Here is a 25,318-nt window from a genome sequence, read left to right as displayed (position 1 = left end):
CAGCTCTTTGTTTTACGCACAGCCACACTCTGAGCGGTGACAGAGTTTTGATGGAAAAGGCTTTAATGGTACTGAATAGGAAAAGCTTTCATATTATTTTGTATACTCTTGAATAGCATGTTCATACCTACAATGCAGGTACACATGTAACTACATATCCCAGGCTGCCTAGAAAAAGTGCTCAAGCATATATGGCTCGCTCTTCTTTAAGCTAACACTTTTCCTTAAAAGAAGTATCAGGAATGTTATATTTATGGCTCTACAATGCCTTTTGTAAGCTAGCAAAGATGATTCCGTACCAGAATACATTCTGTACCAGAATACATTTGTTTATAAAGGCATTTAAAGAGATTATCCATAAGACTTCAATCTTATAAAATCATAGAAATTCAATCATATCAAAATGGTTCCAAATAAACCAATTAATTAATGGTCCAGGCTGAATTTAGCATATCTTAGGAAAGAGATTAAATACAATGAAAGATAATAACCTTCATTATGGTTTTAAATTCTGTCTTTTCCATATTTATGTCAGTCAGAGTTTCAATGCTTTTACTCTACAAAGGAGTATAATATATAGTATAATAAATAATATATAATATTTTTTTCAAAAGAGGCTCTAACTCATACTCAAGCTGCACAATCTATTTCAACTACACAACAAATTTACTTTAGTGAAAAGGGAAGAAAACCTCTTAGTACTGAGGCACTGTACCATGGCAAGGCACCCCGTGTGCCGTGCTTGAACATTCTGATTGCTACGAGATGTGTGAAATATTTGCTTACAGCTGAATGCCTCAGAGTCAAAAACAGAAAATTCAGTGGCGCCCTTACAGGAGACCTCTTTGAGTTTTATTATACAAGAAAAACTAAATCAAACAGCAGCGTCCTGTAGTAGATGCACGTTTTTGTTTACTAAGAACAAAAACACAAAGGGTGTGCTGCAGGTGAAGATTCATACGAGGTTTGTTCCAAATCACGTTTTTTAATCTGTGTCTAAAATCTCATGCAGGCCTCTGAAACGAACCTCAGCAGCAAAGCAGGGGAGGTAACAGATGGAAAAAGCTGCGAGTGCCCTTTCAAAGCGATTCTCAGTGAGTTAAACGCAATAGTCCTGCAACCAGCACAACAGCCCATTTCACTTACTTTAGTATTAACGAGAAGTTTCATACTCTATATGCATTTTCAGTGTGCTGACTACTTTTGCGTATCTGCTTCACTAAATCTGTACAGAAACTGGCCAGCAGTTTTAGCAGCCAGGTGGTTTCTGGGTACTTTGTAAGTACCCAAACAGAGGACGTTAGTTGCCTACGAAGGCAATGGCTGCACGTGTATCTTACAGTGATTAGCTTTAAAAGAGTTAATGCTGTTACAAAATTAGTCATGCACAGGTTTTCATGTGAATACCCCATAGAGATGACTGGTGCTGTTCGCAACTCTTACGCTAAGGAAGAGAGTTAGAAGATAACCTCACCTGCCCATTACGTGGCCTACCGTATCAGTTCTGTGCATCTTATCACTCTGAACAGTATTTAACAGTTGTGTAGTTCACTATATATAAACATACACTGTAAAATTCATATTGCATTTTATTTACTTCCATTTCAGGCCACTTCAGCCCACTTGCTGGGCCAAGACTCCACTAAACTTTAACTTTGGCTTTTAACCTTCCAAAAGTTGCCGCTTGTTAGTATTTTAGAATATTTGCATGAAACCAGAACCTGTTCCTACACTTTTTAAGCAAACGTAAGTTAAGGGAAATATCTGCAATACCGCAGATGTATAAATTTGGGGCAGCTAAGCATGCTGGCAGCAGCACACAAAGCTAGTTCTGGTGCAAGCTGGGGACAGGTGAACACCAGCCCGTTTGCAGGAGGGAGGCTGCTGGCTCCTGAGAGGTGACGCCCGGCAGACCTTCCCCACCACAGGCTCCTTTTCCCCTCTCCCGCCTTGCCCGTCCCTGCGCCGCTCCCAGCTGGGCACCACTGACAGCCGCTTTCGAGGGGAGCGGGAGGGGGAGCCCGTCGGTCCTCGTGCTTCGCACGCGACACCAAGTCGTTGATGTGGCAGAAGCCGAGAACGGCCGGAGCAGTGTGATAAGAGCCACACGGTTTTACAGAGGTGCAGCATCTTTTTATGCAGAGCCTAAGCACCTAAGTAACATTTAATACAAAGTTTTAGGTTAAAAAAAAGCACATTCACTGTGTTGTAGTGACTACCTTTCAAAAAATATTTCTGCTATGCCTCAGAAGTTTAGATTAAGTTCTCAAAGACCTGTTACCCTGGGGTACATCCATGTTTCTTGCCTACAGTCTAGCTTTTGTCCTCCTGGCACTCTGACCCCACTGGATCACAAGCCGGAGCGGCTGCCGAGACAGGCAAATGGCAGTAACCTGTGGGGCTGCCACGTGGGTGGCAATGACCCTTTAAAGCAGCCTAGACAAGGCCAGTGTCTGGGACTGGCTCTGGGCCTCACCAGCTGGCCGCTGGCCGGACTGGTAGACACACACAGGACTGGTGAAGGTGCCAGACTCGTACTCCACTTCGGCCAGCACAAGAAATGAAAGCCTATGGCACAGTAAGGGCCTGTCACCACATTCTTCCTGGATCTTCTCCCACTCGGGTGCTCCTGTGGCTCAGTCGGGCGAGTGCAAGCCGCCAGCGAGGGGTGACCAAGGGTGACGTCCCCCGCTCCCCGCCACGCACCAGCACGGCAGCCCCTCTCACCCCATGGCAAGCTCCTTCATGTAGCTAACGCACCCAAAGGCTAACCCAGCAAGGGGACAGACCCCAAGACGGGTGGTTTGCAGCCAGTTCGGTTCCTTGAGGAACCATGGGTGCTCAGAGGAGCGCTTGGGCAAGGTGAGCAGGCAGGACCGTGCGAACAAGGGCTTCAGGGCAGGCGGGACTCCAGCAGCGCTGGCTGGTGCCACTTTTAACTGCTGGGGAACCGTAGCCTCAGGCTCTGTGGTATTCAGATTTGCAGGACTGACATCTGACCACTTTGTTCTCCTCTTGTTGGATTTTCCCAGTGCTCCCCCCCACAGCCAGGCTTGGCTTGACTGGTTTCCCTAGGCTTCAGCCATCCCCTTGTCTTAATTTGCTCTTATTTCAATGGCAGCCATGAAAGGTTTAACATCTTCATTGTCCCAGGTCTAGGAGATATATGACAGAAATATGCAAAATTTGATATATGCTTCTTGGAAAATATCAGAATTTATAAACTAAACAGGGAGTCCTAAAAGCATCACTAGCAAACACAATGATGACTCAATACTATTCCTCTTTCCTAGATGGTGACCATCTCAAATTTACACATATAGGAGTCCCCATCCCCATCCCCAGCCAATAAAATCTGTCCTGGCAAGAATCAGAGGCAAGAGAAACCAAACGTTATGGAAATAGTTGAAATCCTCTGCAGTAAGTTTTCACCCATGCATGGATTTTTTTTTTTCTTCTGCAAAAAAATGAAGATTCCAACCTAGATTTCAGTATCGTAGCCTTCAGGTTGTACTTATATAGAAAGAACAGAATTTTCTGTATTTTAAATGTTAAAGTCAATGTCAAACAAATGTGAACAATTCTAACGCCTACAAAAAAGGAATTTCTGCTTCAGATGTTTTCTGTTTTTAGCCCCGTTACCTACTGATTATCTTTTAACGTTTACCTCTTAAGTGCTTTTGAGCAGCAGCAAGAGAGGCATCACACAGTACAACAAGCTTTGCATCATATAGTACCTACCTAACAAAGGGAGATGAACAGTGCCTTGTGGGAAAATACACAAGCGATGGAAAACATTTATACACACTTGGAAGCAGAGTTTACAAAAAATAATCAGGTGTGTTTTTATTAAAGGTATTAAACACTTCATGCATCCAGCCTTCCATTCATTTGTTCTGCGCATTAAAATGTGCACAATGCAATTTATTAGTCCTCCTAAATTAGATACCTCCAATCTCTCTCTTTTACTGGCACTCAGCTTGTTAGATTAGATTTTGTCTGTTACCTCAGAACAGTGAGAGCCCAAATCAGATAAGAAAGCTCCACTGCAGGATCAGACCATTCAGGTATCAAGCAGTTTTAATTCTCACTTGAAGTTACCCTTATATACATACGTACTTACATGCAGTCCCCAGTCAAACCCCAACAGCTGATTCAGACTCCCCATCCTTTACATTAGTGCAATGCTTTTTCAGTCTTTGCCAACTGTGGAGCACTAGATTTTTTGCTGTACAGCAAATTCAAACCTAATGACATAGGTTTGCAATTCTGCAGTATATTTGCTTTATCTGCTGTCTTTCACAGTATTTGTAAGTAATTTGTTGAGCACGGTAGAGCACAGGCTGAAGAGAACTGCCTTTGTTTAGGTGAGGAGAAATTGCATAATGACAATGGGTTTGCACTGGGTTCACAGAGGGGAACAGGATGATAATAACAATTTTCCACAAATTAACATTTCACCAAAAGGTGGTTTAAAATGATGCATTTAGTCTCCCCACAAGTGGTTTGGGGGAGTGTGCATGTCGCTCGCACACACACTGATTAAGGCACAAGGTACAGTGTGGCTCTGCACACACAAGTTGCACGTTTATCAACTGACAACACACCCCAGAGCAAGTTACTGCTTACAAATCAGCTCATGGCTTGAAACCGGCTTTAATTATCAGACTGTTTCCCCACATCAAAATGCTAAGCAAGAACATCGTGTCTCAGGACAGTTGCCAACAGGAAGGATCTTAAAAAAAAAAAGGGGGGGGGGTTTGACTACAATGCTTGGAGAAGCCTAGAGAAGTCGAGCTGCAGCACAGCATGGCTCTAAGTGAACAGAGCACAGTACAAAGCCTTGCAAGCTTTTCCTGCCTATTTTAAACCTCCCTTAGAGCTACTTGTTTTATGCATATGTCAAATGAGGGGAGAAATGTGTTCAAGATATTTTTTTTTTAACCAGTGTATGATACCAAATTAAAGGAGAGGCATGTCAAGCTCAATTGTTTTAGATAAATTAAAAATATGCATTGCCTTCACACACCGAGTGCTAGGACTTCTGATGGCAGACAACCTGAACTAGACAGCCTTTTCCTGCATGCACTTAAATGGAGAGTCTGAGGCTATAGTACCTGGAATATTGGATACCTGTGATTGCAGTTTTATTGTCTATTATATCTCTGTATCCAAATGCAAAGTAAATGCTAAGTAGCCAAATTAACTAAGGGTCATCTCTAGCTATACAAATGCTATAGGAATTCCACCTGGGATCAAAGGCATGATACCAAAGGCAACTACAGCAAATCACACAACAGTTTTAAAACCTAATCAAAGTTGAGGCCACTGTATCTGCTTTTAGGCACCTAAACAATCACCTTCTGGTTCTCAGAGGTAGAAAGTTTTAAGCTCTGACTAGGAAATTAAGTATCAGAAATGGATGTTCAGTGCCATTTCTTGCTTCTGCTTTTGCTTTTCCTAATACTTCCTCAACACCTGTATCTACCAAAGCTTCGTGGCCATCTTAGAGGGAATATCTAATGGCAGCAGCCTGAGCACGCATAAGCAAAGCTAACTGGCTGTCGGAGGGAAGGAGGCAGTGGGTATTGCTGCCTTTTACCGCTGTAGATGTTTGAGACGTTGACAAAACTGGTAGGAGGACAAGGCAGCTGGGATGCCCTCTTGTCCCTGCTGTAGACAGCAGGGTGCCTGTTCCAGCCAAAGACTGGTTCAGGCCCCAGGGAGACACACCAAAGGAAAAAAAGAAAATAAATCAGCCTGAAGTAATTAAGAATACATGTCCCCAAATGTCTTGCTGTACGTCTCAAACTCCTTCACTAAAACCTTATAATTAGAGGTGGATAGAAAAGACGGAGTGTAGGTATATATATAAGCAAATTTAGAGGAAGAATTAAATACACTGACTGTAATTAAATATGGTCTATTCCAAGACTACACTGGATACTCTTACAGTCAATCATGTGAATTAAAATTTCAGTAACACTTACGCAGTATTTTCCCCAAACAGTGACAGAATCTGGTGCCATGGGACAGTGGAGAGTTGCAGATATCTGACAGCCTTATCTCAAAGTTTAGATTTAGCTTGCCACAGCACAGATAGGGCCTTGTTTATAATTTAATTTACATTCTATTTCCTTTTCCATTGAAAAGTACAAAGCTGATTGTCTTTGTGCCAGATAGGATGATGCAGTTGAGTAGAATATGAAAGCGATCCATTTTGAGGTGATAAAGTGTGGGAGAGCTTTAGAAACTCCCTCCCCCCCTTTTCCTTCTTCTTATTCCTTCCCCCCAAAATTCAGCCCAGACTGTTTAAATTCAGTGTCCTGAAATTATCTGGTAATGGAAGGAAAAACCTAAATTTTGGACCTGCTTGCCATCTGAGTACATAAAGTCAGGCAATGGAAATACTAGTCACTTCAAATCATTTGACAAGTCTTGTTGCTCTGTTCTATTCTAGCAGGATTTGTACGGGGTTCAGTACACGTTTCAGTTTCTATCTCAAAACACACAGCCCTACAAAGTCCCAAAGCTACCATCTCCCTTCAAAAATAGCAAAGGAGTCCCAGAGACAAAAAAAGGAAAACCTCATCCATTCTTGTGAGTTGTGCAGTGTTTTAGGACAAGAAAAGTCAGCTTAACTGAATCACTTGTGTTTTTAAAAAACAGGCCCAAATTTAAACTGCTGCAAAGCAACAGCATTATACTTTTTCATGTTATGGTCTACTGGCTAACATTCCTACCTAGTGCAGTTTCTGAAACCTTAACTGTGTACTTTGCAGCTGCCTCGACTTGATTTGGGGCCCAATTCTGCTTGCGCACAGACAGGCGCAGCTCCTACAGAAGTATCTTGAGCTGAGGGCAGAACTGGGCCTGCCACATGCTAAACCACCATGTGGACTGAGGAGAAAAGAACACATTAAGAATTAATTGACCTGTGAAGGAAGCCTCTGCAGTAAATTTAAGCCATGGATTGTTATGTACAAGGGTCCGCCAGGGAAAACTAAGGGAAGGGAAGGGAAATAGCACGAGCTGTGACAGGAATGTACATACTGTTCCATTCAAAAGCTCCGGTTTGACTTTGGGACCAGGCCACATTATTTCCAATACTCAAACAATATAACCACCCCATGGAAAGGAGTGGTGAAAACAGAGGTAGAGATACCAATACAACATGCAGGGAGGGAGAAGCAGGGAGAGAACAAGAAACCCACAAAGCTTATCATCACCTTCAGGCTAGGTTGCTCCTGTTGTGTCTACTCTGGTCATGGTCACTGGCTCATCAAAAATGTGTTCAAAGCATACTTTGGAGAAAATAATCCACTCTCCTGCAAATTCAGTGTGAATTCTGAGCCAGTCTTGAGTTAGTAGCCAGAATGGCACTCTTGGCTTTCAGGTACCTTTGTGACTGCCTTCAAATGATGGCAGGCATCACCTGTGTATACCCAGTTTTCATCTGTGGGTTTCCATAGACTGATTGGGATTCAGATAAGGATTCCCATCATGTTAGGTAAGACTAGCTTCAGAGGCCAGATTCTTAAAGCCCATTAGCTGCTTAAATACCTTAAAAAAAAAAAAAAAAATCAAGTTCCAGCTTCCTTGCTCAGCTGGAGCTAAGCAAGGTTAAAAGGAAAACAATTTTTTTTATATCTAGTTCAACAAATCTTTTTGTCCTCCTGCTAACAGAGCCATACCTTTCTCTATTTGCAGGAGACAAGCACCTAGTTGTGGTCTGTATGGATCTAGGCACCTGAAAAGTCTGGCCCATTCATCTCTATTTTGTTCGAGAGCAGCCCATTCATTCTACCATGGCAGATAAGAACTGGTCAAGTCAATTAATAGATGTTGAGAACAAGACCCATCTTTCATATAGTCCATTAGAGGCAGACACACAATGGAATCATATTTGGAGAGAGAGGGATCAACAAATACAAGTGGAAAAATGCATACGCTTGCTTTCTTGCTCATCTGCTTTCTGCCAGCAATTTGCCTGGCCAGGAAGCACATGGCATTCTGGATCCCAAATCCAAGACTATACTTAGGCCTCAGTTTGTTCAAAGCCCACTTCAGCAGGAAGGAGGACATTACAGTTTGGTCAAAAGCCTATTTTAGTCAATTTTTCATTTCTGAATAAAAGCTTTGCCCGTAGCACAAGGATGTGTGCATCTCTGATACTTGGAATAAAACTTCCTGAGTAGATTCATCAGCTTAATATACCCCTCCCATCCGAAACAACAGCCTAGGTGGGAAAACACTTTTGTCAGAAGCGTGATCAGCATCATGTTGCTGTATGCACTGAAAAGATGATACTTCAGTGCGCTGGAATTTACAGTAGTTATTGCAGCATGGAGTACAAAACAAGTCTCTGGTCCTGAGACTTGCCAAATGCCTAGAGGGGAAGAAAAGGTGAGGAAAGCACAGCATTTCAGAGCAAAGCTCTAAGCCTTCCCTCTTATTTCCTTAATTCTACAGATTAATCAGACTGAGAAACACAGGGCAATTTAACAAAAACATAGGATCAAGTTTTTGGTTCTATGGGTCCAGTTCTTCTGTAAAGACTTTGATACACAAGCTCTGGAAAATCTTATTACAGCAGTTTAAGGCAATCCCTCCCTTCCTTCCCCACCATATACTTTGCTCCTGTTGGAAGCCTGGCACCTGAGGTTAAACTGCAGGTAAAAAACAGTTTGAGCTATGACACTAACCTTGCACTGGCTTAGGCAACTCCTTTGTGCTGACTGCTGCAAAGTGGTGACCTCTGATGGAGGCGGCAATGCCTGGCAGGGCAGCAAGAGACGCAGTTGTACCTAGACCACAGTAGCTGCCTACTCATGAAGGCAAGTCAGGGTCCTAAGACATTACCTTGCTTAAGCAGTGCACAGGTATGTTTATTGCAATTCATTTGAAAGACATTTTACACTAACCAGATGGTGCAAAAAGATCTTTACTTGATGAAAAAAATAAAAGAAAGTACTATAATATGAGGTTTAAGTTCTACTGGTAAGCCTAGGTGGTTCCTATCACTAATCTACCAGCCACATTATCTGGATATTTTATGTATAATCTGTAAACATCCTAAAAGTGCTAGCAGTTTTTACAGACCCATTATAACATAATATTATCTGTACTGCGTCAGCAGTTCAGCATTCTCTATGCAACAGAAGCCAGAACTGGATGGTTGGGAGCAATTAAACTGACACAGAACTGAGCTGCACTGTCCCACATCGTAAAGTAATACTGTCACTCAAAGAAGCGACACCACCCTCTCCTTGTACAGGCATTAGGGTTTGTCTGTGACAATGAGCTGGATCAGGAAAACAAACTGGCTGGACAAGCAAGCTTCTCCCCTCTCTGCTGCGCTGGCAGGAAGCAGGAGCCCATCACCAGCACTGTACGACTGCACTGGATTAAACTGATGATGGAAGTACAGCAGTAGAAGTAAAACACATATCAAGCGAACCTTTCCTGGAAGTACTCTACCCTCCCCAGCCTTCAGCAAGCAGCAGTTTAGAGGATTTCCCAAGCTTTCTCATAACCATTAAATCTGACGGATCGATGCAGTTAGGTATTTATGCTGCATAACAGTACTAACTGGAATCTGCTGATCCCACTGAGCCAGAGAGCACTTGCAAGTCAGAAGCTGCAGTGCTGAGCACTGCAACGTCAGAGATCTCCAGTCCCTTCAGCCCAAAGACATCAATTAGTGCCCTCTTTTAATTATATCCCCAGTGCTTCCCAGGGGTGTCCTATTTTGTAGAATGAAGACAAGGACAATTTTTACCACTGTTGATCCATTCCCCCTCCTTCTTGATTATAAAACAAACAAAATCCCCCAAGAAAAATACAAATGGTTTGACAAATGCAAGGGATAACTGTCCATCTAGATGAAGCCTCACCATGTTTACCCAGCCAAAGCACTCAGTCAACTCACAAGCTGCCAGGTTGGGGTTTGCCAGTTTCGAGGTACACTAAAGCAGAAGCTTTTTATTCGTTACTCACTAATTCTTAAAGCTGCTCTTTAAAAACATTCAGTGTCACGAGCTATTTTCAAAGACCTTGCCACAGAAAGGGCAAGATCTCGAACTCCTACTACACCAGGATCAGAAGCTCACCATAGCAAGGCAACAGGAATGAAATCACTTTGTCAGAGAAGGAGCCCCAAGGGTCAGTCACACTATTCTTTTTCAGGGCTCCTTCTGCTTAAGAAAAGAAAAAAAGTGAAGAAAAAAAAAAAGGATGCACCATCAACAGAGAAGTGTCACTTCCTTCTACAGTTCTGCACAAGCTGGAGGGACAAATCCACAGGTGAATAGCAAAAGGGCAGATGACTCACTGCCTTCATGCCGTAACAAACAGGATCTCCATACAATCTTGAGGGGAAAATACCTGGGTTTTTATATTGTAATGTAGAACTAGTTTAAATTAATGTAAAGAAGTGAGATTATGCTGTACCTTTTTAAGAAGCTTGAGTCTCTAGTGGATTATTGTTTTTACAGTTTGAAAATTGAATTCCTCTGTACAGCTGTCAGGTTAGGCTGATTTACAAATTTCCTTGCAAAAAGTCAAGATTAATACCAATGTACTTGCTATTTACATTGCTCAGTGAAAATGCTACTGATACAATGCTCTGGTTGGAAATGCTAAATACACACACACACACACACACACATATATATTTTGCTCAGTCAGTAGAAATGCTACAGTTGAGTGCCATTCTGAGTGACCTACCTTTATTATTAAAATATCTTATAAAACACCAACTGTCCTTAGGACAGAAGATTTCTCTCCTTCCCACTTTTTACCTAGCGGGTTTCCTGTTTCATGGCTATAGATGTAAACCTTAATCACACAGGACCAAAAGAGGACAGTCAACAGACTGATGAATCGTTACAGAGTTTCTGTATAATGAACACACGTAGAAGTTCTGAGCAGGGTGTCCTATGGAGATTAAAAACAGAAGGAAAAGAACTTTACGTGTGAACTGCTGACAAACACTTTACTGCAACTGTAGTCTAAAGTCTACTGTATAACTGAGTTTTTGTTGGAATTGTGTCCCTGCTTTCATTTGTCTTCCCCTGAGCATCCCCTCAAGAGCACAGAGAAAAGAGACCCAGCAGCAGAAAATGCAAATTAGAGTAGTGGTGCCAAACAGCAGAGGCTGCAAACACAGCGAGCGCGACCACGGCCACTCCCACTGACGTCAAAATCGGAGATAAAACCTCTGCTGTGTGCACGCATAAATGCAGAACCTAAAAACCAGCACTGCATACCAGTAAATGGCTACTGGGGCTTTCTGGTTAGTGTCAGTTCTGGCTACCCTCACCCAGCAGAGAAAGGCCCTGTAAGCCAGGAAGTCATTTTCCGGTCCTCCAGCTCTCAGTCCAGCCCACAACCTTCATGCGAGCGACTGGGCTGCGAGCTGAATCAGATCTGTGTTTCTCCTTTCGGTACTTGGGCAAGTCATCCCAACTGAAAAGCTCTATTCCCTAACGGGCAGGAGATATATACCTAAAGGGGTTACGAGAGCGATGAGGAGGATATGAGCCGCCGTCTCCTCTCTTCCTCCCTGATGAGCTCCCGTGAGATAATCAAGTGTGTTTGAGCCAGAGGCATCATGGCTGTGTTGAGTCAAAGGCGCTGGTCCTGGAAAGGATACACCTCCAAAATCAACATCCAGTGCTCCCCAGCTGCTGGGCAGGGCTATTTTGGGAGTAGGCAGAGCAGCCGCTGCTGCACCGCCCTGCTGCTACAGAGACTTGCTCTGGCTGGGAACCATTAAACTGTACAGGATGCTTCATGGATTTTAATGCAATTTTAGTAAAATGGAGCAATAAACAGTACATCCACTAATATTGATGCATAAAGACCATGGTTTTGGATGAGGGGGCTGTTAAAAAAAGTCAGCATTCATCACACCTATATGCTGTGTAGCTAGAATTGTACACACTTCATTCGCTTTTGTGAATACCAGTTTGCACATACAACTCATTTACACTAATTTACAAGTTGACACCAATCAGCAGGATTAATAAAATTTTGTTTCAAGTATAGCATATAGTATATCTTTACAAGCTACAACAAGCAGTTATAAATATTATATAAATAATCAGAAAGAGTACCTTGCAGTATACCTATTTTGACTTTGAGCTGTCAGAGAAAGAAAAGGCAGCAGGGCAAAGGCTACATGGTATACCTACTATAAAGACACAATATAGAACTGAAAGTGAGAACAGAAATTGAACAATTAATAGATCCTTCTTCTGCCTCTGCCGCTACTTTGCCTTATTTACTATGTTGCTTAAATATGTTAAGGCAGAGAAGAAGAAAAAAGAGGAAATTCCATACTGAGATAATAAAAACGACTGGGAGAAAAAAAAAGGATATGCAGTTAAGATTATGACAAATCAATAATGACAGGGAAAAAGGACGAAATGGAAAAGAAAGTCTGGAAAGAGGATGGAAAAAAACAAGAAAGCGAGAAAGAAGCATGGCTGCAAGTGTTCTGAGTCAAAGCTTCTTTTAAAAAGTGTAACTAAAGGGCTGAGTTTTGTATTAAGTATTTTCGTGAAGGCCCTGTCAGCAGTACTTGTCAGCAGATTTCACTGCCTTCACCGACGCACTGTATTCTGCAACCCAGGCCGGCATTTGTGGACTCGAGCTTTCAGAGTTCCTCTCGTCTCTAGGACGACCACGTGGCTTGTAGGCACAGCAATAGTTTACTCATATTACAATTAAACTACAGGAAAGCATGTAGGCATGCAAGGGAAGTGATGGCCTAGCTGCTGAATAATTGCTGCCCACAGAACGGATTTGGATAAAAAAAAAAAAAAAGCAAAACAAAACAAAAAAAACCCAAAAACAGCAAGTTCAGTCTTGTTGTGGGACGTGCCCAGAGGAACATCGAGGACAGAAACTGCCTTTCAGAACCTTGCTAATTCCATCAAAAACAACCATCAACCACTTTTCACATATTCAGAAGCATGCAAATAGGTTCAGGTCACGTTCACACTCATGTGCACACCCCTTGGCTTCTTTGGACCCATGAAACGCAAAATACCACAAGCCACACGTACAAGGACGGACTACGACCCAGAAGATAGTCCATCCTGCTGCCTGAGCGACGGGGGAAAGGAAGCGATCCTGCGCTGAGGGGGCCTCGGAGCTGCTCAGCAGGGGAACTGAAAGCCAGTGCGAAGAAGGGCACCTTTTGCACTCTGCAGCTCTCTGTACACATCCACAGAGCAGTGCACCCCGGGAGAATTGCCGCAGCTAAAAAGCCCATTTGCAAACAAATGCTGACAAGATACTATAGAGGGTAAACACTGTTTCCAAAACCGTGCAAACATGAGTTCTTTAAAAATCAGGTCTTCAGGGTCTAAGGACTGTCCTTAATAAATAAGCACAGCTTTTCACAGCACTGAATACACAGAACCAGGGCTGCAGCTCAGGAACTACTGCTCTCTAGCCCACACACAGTTCTCTGGAAGGGAACATATACCAGCAAAGAAGCAGACTTAAATTTGTTTATAGGTACTTACATTCAATGGGAATTACAGGACTAAAACTAAGTGTATTTAAAGTAGGTGTGCTTTAAAAAAAAAAAAAAAATCCTACATAACATATTGTTCCCAGAGACCATCCACCTTAATCACAATATCCTTTGGCTGTACTTCCAACATTTAACACCTCTAGCAAACAGTTTCTGGAATCAGATTCTTTATTAGTAACAGTGAGCCAATACTTAACCAGTTACAGCATTAATCAGTCAAAAGCTAATTATCAGGGATGTTTCAAAAATAGCATACTGAACAACAGAAAACCCCAAATAAGATTATAGCTATTAGATTTTAGTCAATTTCTTAAAAAGCTTAATAAACCGTTCAACGCAGAGTCAAGAATTTTCAACACATTATCCTTAAGCACAGTAATTCTAGTGTTAGCCATATATCTTTTGTGTTTTTCTCAAGACTTACCTATGTTTTTCTAGTTCGTTGTGTGATGACCTATTAAAAAGAGAAAAGAAATATTAGCGAAAAGGATGAATACCAAGATTTAGAATATTTAAAAGTCATCACCTGCATAACTTGCAAAATAGCTCTCTAAAACATATCTTTATATGGATTACAAAACAGCTTATCTGTTAAACGGGTTCACTTTACATCCCTTAAATACTTCAAGGTACCAACTTAATTTCTATGAGTAAACTATGGGTTTTGGGGGGAAATTATAATAAATTTGCATATATACATTTTAAAATATATTCAGAGACAGAATTAGACATTAAAAAAATGATCAAGTTAGTATGAAAAACAGCCCACAAAATTTTCATCCGAGAAGAAAAATTATGAGGGGGCAGAAAGTGTTATAAGATCTACATGGTAATGGGTAAGAGTAAAAAGCACCTGAAAATCTAGCTTTCAAGAAGTCCAAAGAAGAGCAGAAAGAAAAATCAGCAGCTAACTACTGCTGTTCCTGTTGACATCTTAATGCCAAAAAAGAGGCATCCTCTTCAAGTTGTCTGTGTCTACGAACAGATAAAAAATATCACAATCTCTGAACTGACCGCATCGGTATGCCGTTCTCTTCCTATCTACCTACCGGCACTTGACATGGTTTTTTGTTCTTTAAAATGCTTCAGGTTTTTTGCCATTGGAAAGCAGCCTCAACTTCTTGGAGGATTTTTTAATTGATTCAGCTGGAAATATCAATTCTATTTATTTATACAGCTCAGATAAAAAACATTCCTAAAATGAAGTTACGGCCACCACTTCAAAAGCAGCAACTTCCTGCACCATTAGTTTGGTCCGACTGAAAACATCTCTAGTACATAAGGATCAAAAGATACAAAGGCAGTGGCAGCTTTTACGGCTGGCAGATTACGTCAAAGCAGCCCTCCCACAATGCGCTATAACCCCTGCCTGCATCTGGGCATTACGCGCTGACAGAGATTGCTTTGGTGAGGCCCGAGGTGTAAATGCACAGTCCATTCTCACCCGCAGGGCGAGCTGAGGCAGCACTGGGTGAGAAATCCTTCCTACACGAATGCATAATTCGCTCAGTGGCAAGCTGTTCTGCCTCTCCCCCTCCGCACGCGTGCATGTAGATGCTGCAGCATATCTGAACGCTAGTGATGAGAACAGCACTGCTAATGCGGCTCTCTGGCTGCAGAGAGGAAAAACCAAAGCAAAGCGCATGCAAAGAAATCACTGCTGCACAAATCTGCAAGCCGTCCGCTCCAAGCCAGCGCAGCTCCTCATGAATTAAGTGAACCGTCCCTCCACAGATAAGAGAAAACTCCAGTACTCACAAGGTTTCGGTCTGATGCTAATTCACTTTCACTGGAAAGGATCCCAGTGTCATTACTAAGGCATGAACTATATCGGCTATCACCTGGCATCTTTTTCTGAAGAGCCTATCAGATTTTTCTTTGCAAACTGGTTGCACCAAGTGAGCCATGACCAGGTAACGTATGTATTTCTACATATCATATCAGTGTTCCTGACCGCTACAGCAATACTGGAAGTGCTTTAAACATATTCTGTGCTACGTTAATAGGTCAAAAAGGACTGGTTTACTGTGATTTACTGTCTTCACTGTTTGACCATAATAAGGGGATACTGTTTTTATTCCCCACTCCTACATACACAGAGATCAAATTTTTCTCCTGGAAAGGTGAGGAACACTACGCCAGATGAGCCAGTGTTTACGCAAACACGCACAAGATAAGGGTCCAGGAGGGAACCGTTCTCCCAACAGGCCTTTCAGAATCGCAGAGTCCATCCACGTTCATGGGGGACTCTATCAGAGAGAAGGAATACCGGCTAGCCTGCATTTATCCCCACGGCAAAAGCGTTGGGGGAGTCACTCCCATTAGACATGAGGTGAACGAGATCCACTGCAACTGGCCGACTCCAATCTGCCTTCTGCACGTTCGCCTGGTGTAAACCGGAGCTCGTATTCAACTCCAGGGAGCAGAACTGGCGACAGCGACGCCAGCAGAAGAGCCAAGCACCGAGGAATTCTGCCCGTACAATTTATTTTGCTAGGCAAAGAGAGGACACAACCAACACCTGAAAGTCCCTCCGCGTGCCGCACACCTACAGGACTGCTGCTCCTCACAGGGGGGGCTCCTGGCGTTTGCTTTAGGTCCGTACAGCTAAGCTAGTTTGGAGGGGCCCAGCTGCACTCCCCCGTGGTGCCAGCTGCCAAGAGGAGCAGCTACTAGCACGTGCCTCCCTTTGCACGGTTCCTGGGGACCCAGAGGCAAACACAGGCACCAGCCACCCATCGCAGGAGCGCAGGGACGCTGAGCGAGTTGGCTGATTAATGCCTGAACTGTCAGGCCCTATCCAGGAACCAAAAAATGAGAGTTTTGACATTTAACCTGAGACTTGCTCCACCTCCAGAACAGGCTAACTACCGTATTTACACTAAATGCTGCTTGTTTTCTCTCTCACTTTTTGGAGTATAGTGTACTGAAAGAATATTCATCTCATCCTGCTTTTCATGCAACCTGAAGCGAGGAAAAAAATGTAAGAACTTGTCTGCACATAAGCAGCACCCTCAACACTACCTAAATTTTGAACTGGTGTCTTTTATTACTTCAGTGAAAGGTAGTGTGTGGACCAGACCTACGAAGAAAGGAAACAGCATGAATTGGGCAAAAGATCAATCTGCCATTTAAAATAACGTCTATTTTTATATATATTTATAGCAGAGGCAGGTTTATGACTGCGGTTTACAGATAAATGGTCTGTGGAGCCCTTCAAAAGTGGCTGCAAGAGAAGGAAGCCTTTTGGGAGTTAAAGTTCCCTATACTGGGTTCTGTAGCTCCACCCAAAATTTTGGTGAGTTGGAGGCAGACATGATGACAGAAAGGTGTCAATAAAAAGGTTTATATAAAAAAGGCAAAAAAAAATTTAAAAACCCCAACAAAATCACCAATTCAGAAAGAAGAGACCCGCAATGCTGCTGCCCAGTGCTGTTCATTTGTAGTGACTGCACTGTTTACTTGAGACAGCACTAATACTCATTTAGCAAATGCCAAGCAGCTAACCAGCTATTAAGTAGCAGTTATATTTTCTTAGTGAATAAACTGTCAAACGAAGATTTGAAAGAAGGGGGAGGAGCCAAGTAAATGCAGATTTTGGAGTCTGCACGGCATCTTGCAAACCAACAGCATTCCCTTGGAGCTCTTTTCCTGTCCGCCGCCCTTCCTCCCCCAAAACAAGACCTCTAGGTAACTGCGTTTGAGCGACCCTGTTAAATGCAACATTCAGAATACGCATCTCAGCTCTTAGTGCGGGCGCTAATCAAGATGATTGGAAGACTAACCCAGAAAAAACAAATCTGAGAAAAAGAGTAATTTTCTACCCAGTTACTGAGCTGAGGAGCTCCTGGCAGGGCCACAGCGAGGAGAAGGCAACAAAGGGAGGTGAGGAGGCCTCACTGCCAGGCTGAGATGTCGTCACGCGTGGGGCTCTGCCTGGCTGCTGGTAAAACACCTTCCTCTACTTCTTCCACCCATTTGTCTCACCACATTGTGTCTCTTGTCAAAACGCAGAAATTTAAACACTGTTTAAATTCTTTCCGCCAATGCTGATGGGAGGCAGGTCCCGACTGCAAGCCCCCGGTAAGCTCCTGCTGCCACCCCACCATAAACCATCAAGGCAAGTAGAGCAGCCTAGCTTAAGCGAGCGAGTTTTAAGCGAGCTTAAAACGGGGGCCAGCGTCTCACGTGCGCCAGGGCTGTGGGGTGCAGACGGGGCTCGCAGAGCGGCGTGCAACCCCCGCGCGGACCCTGACCGAAAGTCAGAGACAGGCTTTGTCGGCGGGCGGCACTGCACCCGGCATCATGCGGCCGGTGCGGGACCGTGCCGCCGGCGCTCGCGCTTCGCCCAGGCCCGAAGGTCGAGAAGAGGCAGGGCGCCGGGTTTCCACGCCTGGTTCGGAGCCCCAAGCGGGCCGGCGTGCTGGAGAGCACGCGGCTCCTGAACCCTGCCACAGCACCTCTGCCCCGCGCCGGTCCCCACTCCCTGCCAGGGACTGTCTGCACACACGGGGGGACACAGTGGCTGTTACAGCCCGTCACCCAAACCGCCCAAGGCGAGAGGGACGGTAACACTAAACCTGCATGTGTAAGCGCGCGCTCTGTCCCATATTCACTGTTCCGGGCTTTTTTCACTGGTTTTAAACTGGACTCGAAGTATGCCTAAGAAACAGCGTGTCCATACGGAATTAATCCACTGGAAATGACCTGGACACTCTCCTCGGAGCAAAACGTGGCCAGCTCTGCAGACACGGTGGGGTCTGGGAAACAGGCACGTTGGTGCTCCTTACGCAGGGCTCGGCTCCAGCGTCCGGCTCCAGTTCAAGCTGTCGCACGTTCGCGGGCGCGAGGTCTGAATGCACTTTAATATGGCAGCGATTTCTTCTTCTTCATTGCAAAAAAACATTGCAACTCCCAGGCTTACTACAGTACCTCAGTGGTGACAGATCAGTTTGTTAAGATTTATTATATTAGGATCGAACTTATCAGTTTGAAAGGCAAGTGCAGCAGTATCGACTGTTGTCCCTCTGGCTTCAGTCGTAGGAAAGCAAACCCTAAGGGATCCATCAAATTCAGAAAGCCATGTAAAAAAGCAGAGAAGTCATGTCTCCACAGCCTGGGTTACAGTGTTTTATTCTCAGCCTTCCGCAAAAGGAAAAAAGAAAAAATAATAATAATAAATAAGAGCCAGGCTCTGACCCCTAAGCTGCTCTGTGTGGGCACGGACTGACATCTGCAAGGAGCGAGGAGCTTGCTCCGTGGGCCACGGGCTGCCTGTCGCTGGGAGCCAACATTAACAAAGGCATTCGGACGTTCAACTCTGTTTTTATTTGAAACACCAAACGCAGCTTTCATCCTTTTCTACATAAAACCCTTCACCAGAACACAGCACAAAGTACAAGTCTATTTATATAACACATGAACATAAATATTAATTTTAATAGATGCAGAAGATATATTTATAAACCTACATTTATTTTGCTTTCATTTCCTGCCCCCCCCCCCCAAATAAATCGGCTCCTAAATTTACAGGCCAAGTACACTGCACCACTGACTTCCAATTCCTTTCTCTGCAAGTAAATTTAACCGTGACCTCAGTAGACTGGCATCTAACACTAAGATTTTCGTTTTCATTTTACCTTATTTCTGACCCTTTCATGGCAAAGACACAGCCTGAGTTCCACTATTCAAGGGCTGACACTGTCCCTTACAGTCATGCACAGCTCAAGACATCAGACACTCAGGGTTTTAAATCCACCTTTCCCAAGGGTAAGAACACACAATATAAGCACCAGAGGATCAAGTCCTCCAAATCTAATTATTTTATGTTCTGGCAGTGTCATGAAGGATATCGTCCACAGGGGGCTCAGTTCAAACTGTCTCCCTTCCCCCCCTTCTTTTTATATAAGCATAGAAACATATAGATTTGAAATTGTCATTACAGACAGGAAACAAGAAAGCCCAGTTATCTGCAGACTAACGTGGTTTCCTATCAAAGTGCCTTTCCTTACCAGCAAACGTCACCAAATTTCAGATTTGTGTAATATTCCTCCTCAGCAAATTGCATACATCTGTTATCTATCCATTTCATTGGATCAAACTGCAATCTCGGGGAGACATGTGAATACTTGTTATTAAAATTTCCAAGGCACAACTCCACTAAATCCAGCTCTCCGTTTTATGCCATTTCTTTAATTCCAACTACACATTAACAAAGCTTATTAGACTGCATCGCACTGCTTCAGGAACTACAGTTACTGTTCTGCAAAGAGGAGACGTTTATTATACTATGGCCAAGTACATGATAAGTATTAGTGTAGCAAGAAGACGTGACCTAGGTTTACCTCCCCTGCCCCCAAAAGTCAATTACAGGCTGTGCCTTTCTCAAATCTCCTGTTCTCCTTGCAAAACAAGAATCCAATTTCATTTGTCACAGGATTTTGGTCAAAACTGTCGGAGAACAAGTCTGCATCGCCACAGAGGACACTGCATAAACAAACAAAGCAGAAAGATACAAAAAACAAAACCACGTTACATGGTCTGGTTTGTGTGACGTGGGAGAGGGAGCAGTAGGAAATACAGTAAGAAGAAAACACAGGAATCAAATAAGTGTGATGTAGAAGTGAAAAAAATGGCTGCAAATTATGTCTGATTGCCAGCAACAACCCTGAGAATAGTCTGTTCAGCAGCAAACTATTAATGACCACTTCAAATTTTAATTAAAAACTACAAGCAGACAAAGCAGAAACGCAGAATTCCTGCGGTGGGCAGGAGGCTTATAGAATTCTGTTAATTAAATGCAGTTATGCTGATTTTTTCCCCTGTATGAATGCAAACATGTCAGAATTACTTTTTCCTTTCGTCGCGACCCCACGGCTAGCAATCTTTTAGCCTGGATGCAGTCATCCTGTCTGGAGCACTGTCAGTCCTGCTCCCCCTTCCTCTCCCCAGTATCTTGAGCTCGCTAGCCAAAGTCAACCGCATCCGACGCGGGGACGGAGGCCTCGAGATACGGTTTCGTACGTGTCACATGAACATCACCACCAGCTCGGCAAAGGAAGGAGACGCCGACTAGCGCCCTCACTGAACGATGGGGCAGCTGCCAGCCTGCCCTCTCCCAGGCCCCAAATCAGCTGGCCAGCGAGGACACCTGTACGAGCCGGCCAGGAGCCGGCCCGGCCACGCTGCTCCCAGCAAGGCGGCAGGCAGCACGGGGCACCACGGAGAGAACAAAGAAGTGCACAGCGCACCGGCCTTCCTGGCATCTGACAGCTTTCGCCTTCTCCCCCCTGCTCTGATTTTCCAAGAATGTGGAGGAAGATGTTTTTCACACTTAAAAATATATATATATATATATATATAGTGCACTTTAAGTGATCAGATGGCATAAACACAGGGAGCTGAGGATGCTGCAGGATATAAAAATAGATAATGAAAACAACAACAAAGCCCCTGCAGTTTTGAAGTGTGCAGTTATCTGCTCCATCCCTACTCCTCCATCATTAAATACATATTTTTATATACATACTAAAAAAATAACATAAAATAAAACCACGGTAAGGTGTAAACTGCAGACACGTAAGCAATCATACCTGCACACATCTGAAGCCCCAAACCCAGTGCTTCTGGAAAATGGGTAAAGTGAACCAATGTACAAACACTTTGCCCAGTGGTTCACGTTACCAACGACCACTCCAGATCCTCTGAACTTTGGCCAGTCGTCTGCTTCTGTTAATCTTTGAGTTGCTCAGGAAGATTTAACTGTATAGTCAAAGATTCAGATTCTAGTCTGAGGGTCGGACCCAATATCCCATAAGTTCAAAATAGTAACAGGGATGCTAGTTTACTTCGTGGCTTTTAGATTGCATGTTCTAATGTAAGGATAATTTCTCCCTCTCACATTTAAGTTCATAGGAAACCTTGAGCAGCAGTTGTTAGAAACGGGTACCAAGTCAGTATGTACAATGCAGAGGTGCCCACACAGTTCTGCTGATGCACCTCCATCCTTGAAATAGCAGGATGCTGCATTAAAGCAATGCGTCTCCTTTTTACAGACCAACACGTATGCCTAGTGTCCACGCTGAACCAGACAAACCACATTCATGGCGGTGGCTACGTTTGAAGACATTTCTCCAGAAGTATTATCTTGTCCCATAATATAAATAGCTCATCCCTGATCTATTCACTGCAGTAGGAGAAAGGAAAGCCTAAGTAATATGTCCACTGCATACTACAGGGTGGCATTTTTGCAGGTTATCACTGCTATACAATGAGAATCAGAAAAAAGGTCTGAACAGGTATATATAAATGTATAGTCACAAAAATGCAGGATGGCAACTGCAAGCAGACATGCATGTCTCGGCTTTAATAATGCTAGCAAATCTGTTACCAGAAATCTTTTAATTCTGCTGTATTTGATAGATTACAAATCCTCTCCTAGAACTCCTGAAAGCAGCTTACAGTTCCAACAAATAACCATTTTGCAGTCGGTGACAAGAGACCCAAGAAAGGAGATGATGGAAAAATAGTTCTGTAAGTAGCAAAGATTTCTTGCATACAAGAGACAGAAGAGAAGAAACCTGTACGTTTCAGTGAGCACTTAACAGCCGGAAATTTCTGAGATCTGCTCAGATTAGCTGTGAATTCTTTTTTCTTTTTTTTTTAAGGCAGCAAGTATATTGTATAATAATTAAAAATATTCAGGAGCAAAGCGTCTCAGAAAATAAGACACCTCCCATTCCTGTTGACTTTCTTTTTAAAATGAGCTGACGTCTTCTCTACACTCCAAGATGAGACATGGAACTCAACTAAAGACAAAATTTTAGGACTACTGCAATTAATGCGCCTACAAGGGTCCACCTCATTCAGAGCAGGGGGGCAGGGGAACAATTCGCTTTCCCCATTTCCTCGCTTATCTTCAAGCCACATTGCTCCGCCAGGGTAGGCAATAAGCACAGCGCTCACGAGCTCATGTTTTTCTCAAGGAGGGAGCTAGTCAGCTTTTGATTTCAGTTTGCGTCCTCAGCGTCCCACAGCCACCAAATGGCCAGCTGCCCCGCACCGCTCCGGCACCGGCAAGCCCGGCTGCCCGCTCCAGCGCCATGCGGGATCCCCCCGGAGCGGGCAAGAGCGGAGCAGGCCCACTGAGACTCGCTTCTAATGTGGAAAACAAGTCACGTGCGGGCTGAGTTCATTTTAGGCTATTCCACAGGAACCGCCGTCCACCGCCAGCCTGCGCTGGGAGAGCGGCGCGGCTCGGGGGCGAGCGTCGCCCCGCCGGGGCGCAGCGGGACGGCTGGGCACGGTGCTCCCCGCTGCGCCCCGAGCTGCCCCGCCGGAGCAGAGCGGAGCAGAGCGGGCACAACACGGGGCTGGAGGAGTTCCCAGGCGGGGGCCGGCGCTGTCCCTGTAAGACAGCCTCCCGCACGTACGCAGCCACTGCCGGAGCAGCAAACAAAGCTGCAGAGAGCCTGCGCACAGCAGCCCTCCGCTAATGCCATCGCAGCACAGGTAGCGGCTGCGGGAAAAACAACAGACGACGACGACAAAGAGGCAGGCGATAATCACGATAAATAACGACCGAGTCATGCACTCTGACGGATCGGCATGCGACAGGCTGGCTCGCGACCCGGTGCGCAGGGGTGCAGCAGAAGCCCTGGAGAGGTCAACTTCGCTCCGACACCTTCTTATTTAATACCTACAGGAGAAGTTCAAGTGCACGGTCGGATCCTCCCCCCGCCACCCCGCACGCGCTCCCCCTCCACCGGCCAGCGCCGCGCTGCAACCGGAGGCTGCATCTGCTCTCGCTGCAATGGAGGAGGCGGCCAGTTTGCTGCCTGTGGTTTATAAATAAACGCTGGGGGAAATTAGTGCCATGCAAAGAGAAGTCTGGATGGCAATTATGGTGTTAAGATCTGCAGTAAAAGCCGCTGTCGGTGAGCAAGGAGCAGAAGGAGCGATGAGGGCGGATGGTTTAGAAGTGCAGTGAGTACTAAGGAGATGGTGTACGCGTGGCAGTGTTTATATGAGAGATCAAAACAGAGCCAAGCCCATCCAGGGAAAAAATGGCGACTACCGGGATGGGGGAAACTAAGACACTGGATTAGTTATTATTTTTAATAAATGTATGCACTGCACATAAGCTAGACATACTGGAAAAGCTGCCAATTCGTTCTGAAAAAGCGGTGCGTCTATTACCTGTTATTCTGGGATTTTCTGGCCATGGTGCCTGCCTTTGTTTTCTTTCTGGAATAGTCACTATCGAAGGGTAACACTGATGCATAGCCATGTTCTGCTTCTAGGGACAAAGTCAGCATTAGTGGCAATATATTTTTTCCATGCATTTTTTTCCTCCTTTGCAGGAACGCTAGGGTAAAGAACAGAATTTTTTTGGTTGATTTGTTTGGATTTTATTCTGGCATCTTTTAAAAGAAACGAGACAAAAATATATAACAACTCAGTAACAAAAAAAAAAAGTGCCAAAATTAGGAGGATTATTGAGTGCATATTAAAAATTAGGCGGATCATGCAAAAACCTCGCAACGCTGCACTAAGGGGGGGGGGGGAAGGGGGCGAAACTGCAATACAATAACAACTGCAACAGGGAGAGCGGTGGAAGGGGCACCGAGAGCTGCGGCGGACACGCGATCCCCATCCGGAGCTCGCCCAAACCCAGCCGCGATGGCAACAATGAGAAGGGGCCGCTTTGTTCCCCCCGCGCGGCGCCGGGCCCCTCGCAGGTGAGGGGCCGGGCTCGTCCCCGAGCCGCCGCACAACAAAGGGAGCGAGCGCCTCTGCTCCCAGTACCTCGGTCTCTTCTTTCCAAGTACTCGGCCGCTTCCAGGAGGATTAACAGAGAGTTCAACTCCATGGCTGCGTGTGCCGTGCCGCGCCGCGCCGTGCCGTGCCAAGCCGCGCCGAGCCGTGCCGCGCCTCGCCCCCGCCGCCCGGCCGCTCCGCTCCGCTCCCGTCCGCGCCGCGCCGCGCACCGCACCGCGCCGAGTTCACGCGCGGGGGACTTCCAAGTCCCCTGTTATAAGGCACCTCTCTCAACCTACATTTGACACACTGGCGACAGGCAGCCGGCGCCGCCAATGGCCGGCCGCGGTTCAGCCCGGGGGCGGGACGGGGCGCTGCGGCAGGGCCAATCCGCAGCGAGGAGCCCCCCTCCTTTTCCTCTGGCTGGGGCAGAGAATGTTGACAGATCCCGATCTCCCCTCTGATAGGCTGGCCACTATAGTAACAATTTAGAAGCCGAAGCTTAGCAACAGCACGTGGTGGCCCGGCCCCCGCGCCCGCTGACTGGCCGGCTTTTTGCATGTTAAGCAGGTAGCGGCAGCTGATTGGCGCGCGGGGCGCCATGCAAATGAGGGCGCGCCACGGGCCAATGGGGCGGCAGGGGTGTGCCGCGCGGAGGGCCGGCGGGGAGGCAGGGAGGGGGGAGCCAATGGGCGGGTGAAGGCGCTGAGTTGCTGTGAGGAAGAGCGGCGAGGAGAGGGGCCGGGCGGCAGCGCGCTTAGGGACCGGGGCGAAGTGCTGGGCCCGCCGCCGCCGCCCGACCGCCCTCAGGGGCCGCTTCCCTCGCCCTCCGCGTTACTGCAGGGTTCTGCCGGGGCAAGCGGAGCCGTTAGGCTCCGGGGCCACGGCCTGAACTTGCGCCCATTCACCTCGGGGCCTACTCAGTATTTTTGGTAAGTGGTAATTAAAAAAAGCACTTATTAAAAGCAAATCTATCGGCGGTTAACGTGAATCTGCTCAACTGGAACAAAA

General features: G+C 45.3%; 1 protein-coding gene across 4 annotated transcripts in view; it reads right to left on the bottom strand.

The window, feature by feature from the left end:
- MXD4 (MAX dimerization protein 4) overlaps nucleotides 1-24,868 on the bottom strand; it is a 39,402-nt gene extending 14,534 nt beyond the window's left edge. The window contains exons 1-3 of one of the 4 annotated variants that reach the window (XM_067298299.1): nucleotides 24,607-24,868; nucleotides 23,747-23,843; nucleotides 13,974-14,003 (exon numbers count right to left, since the gene is read on the bottom strand). In XM_067298299.1, coding sequence (XP_067154400.1) covers nucleotides 13,974-14,003; nucleotides 23,747-23,843; nucleotides 24,607-24,868 — 389 coding nt within the window. Of the gene's footprint in view, nucleotides 1-13,973; nucleotides 14,004-23,746; nucleotides 23,916-24,355; nucleotides 24,477-24,606 lie in introns of those variants that run through there. The other 3 variants (XM_013959982.2, XM_013959983.2, XM_067298300.1) reach the window with 3 other exon arrangements.
- Between the last annotated feature and the right edge of the window lie 450 nt (nucleotides 24,869-25,318).

This window comes from Apteryx mantelli, chromosome 5 (assembly GCF_036417845.1).
Source record: "Apteryx mantelli isolate bAptMan1 chromosome 5, bAptMan1.hap1, whole genome shotgun sequence".
Classification (NCBI taxonomy): Eukaryota; Metazoa; Chordata; class Aves; order Apterygiformes; family Apterygidae; genus Apteryx; species Apteryx mantelli.
The sequence above is the reverse complement of the archived record's forward strand: the minus strand, read 5'-3'. Positions and strand labels throughout refer to the sequence as shown.